At 37.8% G+C, this 5,440-nt stretch overlaps 1 protein-coding gene across 1 annotated transcript in view; it reads right to left on the bottom strand.

The window, feature by feature from the left end:
- Positions 1-5,440, bottom strand: part of LOC122324835 (elongator complex protein 4-like) — a 29,362-nt gene that overhangs the window by 8,427 nt on the left and 15,495 nt on the right. Inside the window, exon 8 of the mRNA XM_043219522.1 lies at positions 2,008-2,196. Within this exon, the coding sequence (XP_043075457.1) occupies positions 2,008-2,196 (189 nt within the window). The remainder of the gene's footprint in view (positions 1-2,007; positions 2,197-5,440) is intronic.

Below are 5,440 nucleotides of genomic sequence, written 5' to 3'. Positions count from 1 at the left end.
TTCATCATTTCATTCTTCATTGTATATATTCAAAAGTAAAAAAACTTATATAAAATATAAAATAATGTGAAATATTTAAATTAACCTTTTTAATGTGTAATATATTATGAAATTAATTCACCTGTTCACTCTAGTCTTTGGTGTCACATGATTCTTCATTCTAATATGCTGATTTTCTTGAAATATTTGGTACCATAAGAAATTTATTTACAGTCACTTTTGACCAACTTAATGCATTCTTGCTGAATAAAAGTTTTATTTTTCAAAAAGATACCAAAAAAAGGTGTCACTTTATATTATGTTGCCTTAACTACCATGTACGTTCAAGAAATAAGTACAATATACTTATTGTGGTCATATTGCATTGCGCAATATTTTTGCTGCTACTGAGGTGGGATACGGGAAAGGTTAGGGACAGGTTTGGTGGTATTGGTAGTTTTAAGAGTGGGCTAAAATGTAAAAAAGCGTGTTAAAAATATAAGGACAATGTAAAAATATGCAAGTACACTAAGTGCATAGTACTAATTGATTAATTCAAATGTAATTACACAGTAGTTAAGGCCACCTAATAAAATGGGACCAGCGGAAAAAAAATCCTACTGAAACCAAATGGTAGCTTGTATCTATATTAGACAACAAAATCTGTTTGTGACTAGGTTACCTCACCACCTCAAAACATACTGTACTTACTGATATGTTTACTAGTTTACGTCACAACCAATCCACAAAACCACTTTTAAACCAACTCCATCACCTCCACCGCAGAAAACCGCTGTGTGCCCCCCAGCCTCCCTGAGAGGGGTTTTAGCACTTTGTCTCAAAACGGACAAAGAAGAGTGAGATCTTGTCTTGTGAAGCGCTCTTAGAGCACAGCGGCTGCGGCTTGACTCTCGTTGGCTAATGGAGGCACAAAGAAAAGGGCCTCTCAGGAACCGAGAGACGCTGAAAGAGAGAAGCGCCCAGAAAGACTCGAGACTGACCATTGGCTGGCTGAATGCAAAGTTGAGGGCCTCAGACAAAGAATGTGGGTTCACGCGCCAATGAAGATGCTCCTCTGAAGGCCAAACATACATGTACTCAAACAGATACACACACAGGCCCCCTGAACCCCAGCCAAGCGGAACCTCATTCACACAACGGAGGGGGGTCGACTCTTTGACTCCGACTCATGGGGCGGTTATGGTGTGCCAGGGTCGACAAACTTATGGTGACCTCAATGCTGATCCATGTGACTGACAGTCAAGTTCAAAAAAAATATCTAAAAAGGCTGTTCTGTGGGATTAGTTCTGGAAGTCAATGGTGGAGAAGTCTAGTTTGCATGATGATGCTTCAAAAACTCAACGCTCAGAATGATATCAAAAACAAAACTACAGCAAAAACCTTTTCTGAAGAGTGTCTTTGCAAGACCTTTTGACCTTAATAGTGTTACAAGAACAGCCCTAAGTCTCTTAATGTCCTTGTCACTCGGTATTGTGTGCTCTTCCTTCAATATAAGTCTATAGAATTTTCAAGGTTGGATCATAAAAATGTAGCAAAAAATGTCCTTAACAAGCAGCATGATTGCATTATTTGCATACCCAGTTTAATACTACAGTATGAGGAAAAAAACAAACGAGCAATACAGTAGCTGAAGAAAAACGAATAAATGCAAGGCAACCAATTACAGTTTAATACACAAATATTACATGAGGTAATCACAGACAAACAACAAATACAACAATAGAATGATAGAACGATAGTTGGAACGACAGAACGATAGACAGANTAGAATGATACCTAGATAGATAGAACGACAGAGGAATAGAATTAGAAGACCTAGAAGACAGAACAATAGAATTACAGAATGATAGATGAATGACATAACGATAGAATGATAGACAGAACAACAGAACAATAGACAGAACAGCAAAAAAAAATTATATTAGCATTTAGTGGTGATTCCAGTCTAAACATCATATGAAAAAAGACTGAAACGAGCACACTGAGAAACTATGTGATTAATCATACCTGTATGAGGTGGGAGGGTACAGTCACCATAGCGACCGAGAGTGAAGTTCGCAACAGGCCTCGGAGGGCGTAGAGAAATGTGGTGAGGGCGTGGCAGTGGGCGGGGTTATCTTTACAGCACACATCATCCCCCCAGAGAACTGACCCCAGAGAATGAAGACCCAGCCGCAGGACGTTACGAACCTTAGACTACAGAAGTCCAAAAGAAAAGACAAACACACAAAAAAAAATTCAATTTCAAACACATTTTCAATTTCAAATGCATTTTTTTCCACAACAAGCTGGACATTTACAATTCAAGTGAACAAATTCACATTTTATTCATTAAAGCAATGCAGAGTAAACTTTGTGTTCAAAAATGGCATGCATGAATATCTTAACAGTAGTCTAAGGTTCGTAAATTAATAGAGAAAATATAAAAAAATTAAAAACCTGTGGTGACCCTTATTTACAGAAACATATCAAATGATACTTACATTTTCCCTACTGTGTTTATAACAAGCAATTCTGCATCCAAATAAGACTTTTGTAAAACAAGTGAAACATTGTATGACTTGAAACAGTAGTGTTCGGAACACAGCAAAACATAGTCTTAAAGTTTTAGGTAAGCTCGTATCTGTATAAAATGCTACACTAGAACCACATTAATCTTTTTTATTGCCATTATACTCGGCACTTTTCTGTCCGCTGTGCATTAAAATCATAACATACATTTACCAACCCAACTATGAATAGAATAAAAGTGGAATGAATTAAACATGATTTAAATGCAAGAAAGACAACCAATCACAAAGAAAAACCTTTATGTGTTTATAAACGTTTTGGACTGTTTTCGCTCGTAAGTGCATGTGCATATTTCTCACCCGATTCAGACAAGTTGGATTTTTTCACTGAAGAAAGCAATAGTATGTTACAATGCGTATACGTTTCAAGCAAAAAAAAAAAGCTTGACACTTCACAATATATTAATTAATGGACTGGATTTCTTGTGAATTATTGTGATGTTTCTTCAGCTGTTTGGACTCTCATTCTGACGGCACCCATTCACTGGAGAGCAAGTGATGTAACGCTAAATTCTCCAAATCTGTTCTGATTAAGAAACTCGTCTATATCTTGTATGCCCAGACGGTGAGTAAATGTCAAGGTAATTGTAATTTTAGGTGAACTATTCCTTTAAATCTGTGTGTGGCGTCCTAAAAGCACACTTAAAATCACAAACAAATATCGCTCAAGCAATTTACTCAATCAATCAATTAGAGGCTCTCAACAGGGAATGATTAGCCATTGTACAATTTCACATTTATACTCCCTCCACAATGAGAGAGAGAATGGTGAAAAGCAAACAAAACAGTGCCCAAATAGTATGTCATACATAAGTGTGCAATGACTTGTGTAACTAAGTCAGTAGCGGAATCCTGTCTGTAGTGAAAAGACTTTTGTCTGTTGGAGTGAGGGTCATGTACCTCTCAAACAACTTGAATCAATGAAACGAACGGCCCAGCCAAGACCACTCAACAGCACGGTCAAACGGAACGCGGTGGTCAAAAGTGATTGGACGACAACTTCCAATCAGGACAGTTGCCTGACATGACTACAATGTGGCTGTCAACCTAAGAGCCAAAATGTCTGCTTCCAACAAGTGCCAGGAAATTCTTGGCACGTTATCCGCCAACATCAGCCAAGCTAAGGGGCCATGGGTGAGAGATGTGCCCTCTACAGTGCAAAAGTCCGACAGAGAATTGAACCTTATTCACAAACCATCAAAGAGCTGATCCCGAACCTGTTAAAAAAAGATCCAGAGGACACCTCAGATCGGAACAACTAGAACTGGTGTGACGGCAATACAGCTTTTAGATGTCCCAGAAAAGCAGGACAACTTCATATTTGCATATTTATGAAGATGTGAAAGGCAGAAGATCTTTTCATGGCTTTCAGTTAAGAGTTATCTAAACAGTTTCTCACGCAGCTTCTCTGTCTTTAGTAAAAATACATTTACTGTAGCAGTCAAATTAATTTATCATTACTAAAATACACACACACACGCTTAACGCAAGAATATTACATTTCAATTTTGTCGGTTTATATTAATATACAAATATTTCAGTTTTTTATTGGAATGCATTTTTATGACTTTATTTTTTCAAGTTATTTTGAGTTTTACGAGTAAAGGGAAAAATAAAAAAGTGATTCTGGAAAGTATAACCTTTTTACACTCTTTAAAACGAGGAAAACCCAATTGAAAATAACACTAAACGTAAAGCTTTTGTAATCTTTTCAAACAGGGGCCAAAAAAGATGCAAAGATGCAAAGATTTCCCCTTTTCTTTGATATTACTCTTAACGTGCCTTCATTTAGTTAAATCTTTGTATTGCGAACGCCCGATTAACCTGCTTACATCTTTGAAATAGAGAAAAGGAAACTAGAGATCTTAAATAAACCAGCTGAAAATAGCCGTGGTGTTGAATTGTCTACCGCCCCGGTTGTTCTCCTCACATCAGCCTCCGTCCACTGACAATAAACAGTAAAGTTAACACCCTCTACACCGTCCAGCAATCACAAGCATCTTAAGTTAAATAAACCTCATTGTTTGACTGTGTTTCCAAAGGAGGTTGAGCTTGGTTGAAGGTTGAGCTTGACATTTCCACAAAGAGGGTGTTCCTGACTCACCGGCTTCCTCCTTCCCTTCGGCCACACTCCGGCTTTTTAGCTCCCGCACTCTTTTCCCCATTATGTGTGCATTGGAAAAATGATGTGCTTTTAACCATTTCAAATGGTGACATGAACATACAGAGAAATCAATACTAAAATAAAAGTAAGAGTGTTAATTACTGATTTTTACCAAAACTAACATGACCAGCAATGTTACTGCATTTTATTCGAACTTTATAGGTCACTGCGGTCGCGGCTAGAATTGAGTCACCAATCTGACAAACGTTTTAGTCAGTCTCACTGTTGCCCTGTTTGCTCTCATTCTGAGCATTCTTGCCTTTGTGCCCATGTTCTCTCAACCTCATCACATTCCACGACCTCTGCCAACAGAACGGCACTGTTTGATGATGTAAGCGCTTAATCTGCCCGTTGACTGACAGGGGATCGAGGACTTGCAGGGTGAGGAGCCCGAGGTGTCCATCAGTGCCACGAATAAAAGAAAAACAACGATCAACAAGCTAACACAAACTAGCTACTGATCGGAATACGATTCGAATTGGGAACCTGATTCCATTAAACTTTAAAGTATAGTTTAAAACGGTTGGAATCGCTTGAACGTTACTCAAAATTATCCTATAGGGTAATTCAGTTTTATAGGGTGTCAAATATGGCTCGTGACATATATTTCAAAAGCATCATTGTGTCAGTGATGGGACTATAGTACAAATGAGAAAACTTTAGCAAGTACTATTTTTTTTCAGTTACCGAATGATAAAAACCAATC

The sequence above is a fragment of the Puntigrus tetrazona genome, chromosome 20 (assembly GCF_018831695.1).
Source record: "Puntigrus tetrazona isolate hp1 chromosome 20, ASM1883169v1, whole genome shotgun sequence".
Taxonomy (NCBI): domain Eukaryota; kingdom Metazoa; phylum Chordata; class Actinopteri; order Cypriniformes; family Cyprinidae; genus Puntigrus; species Puntigrus tetrazona.
The sequence above is the reverse complement of the archived record's forward strand: the minus strand, read 5'-3'. Positions and strand labels throughout refer to the sequence as shown.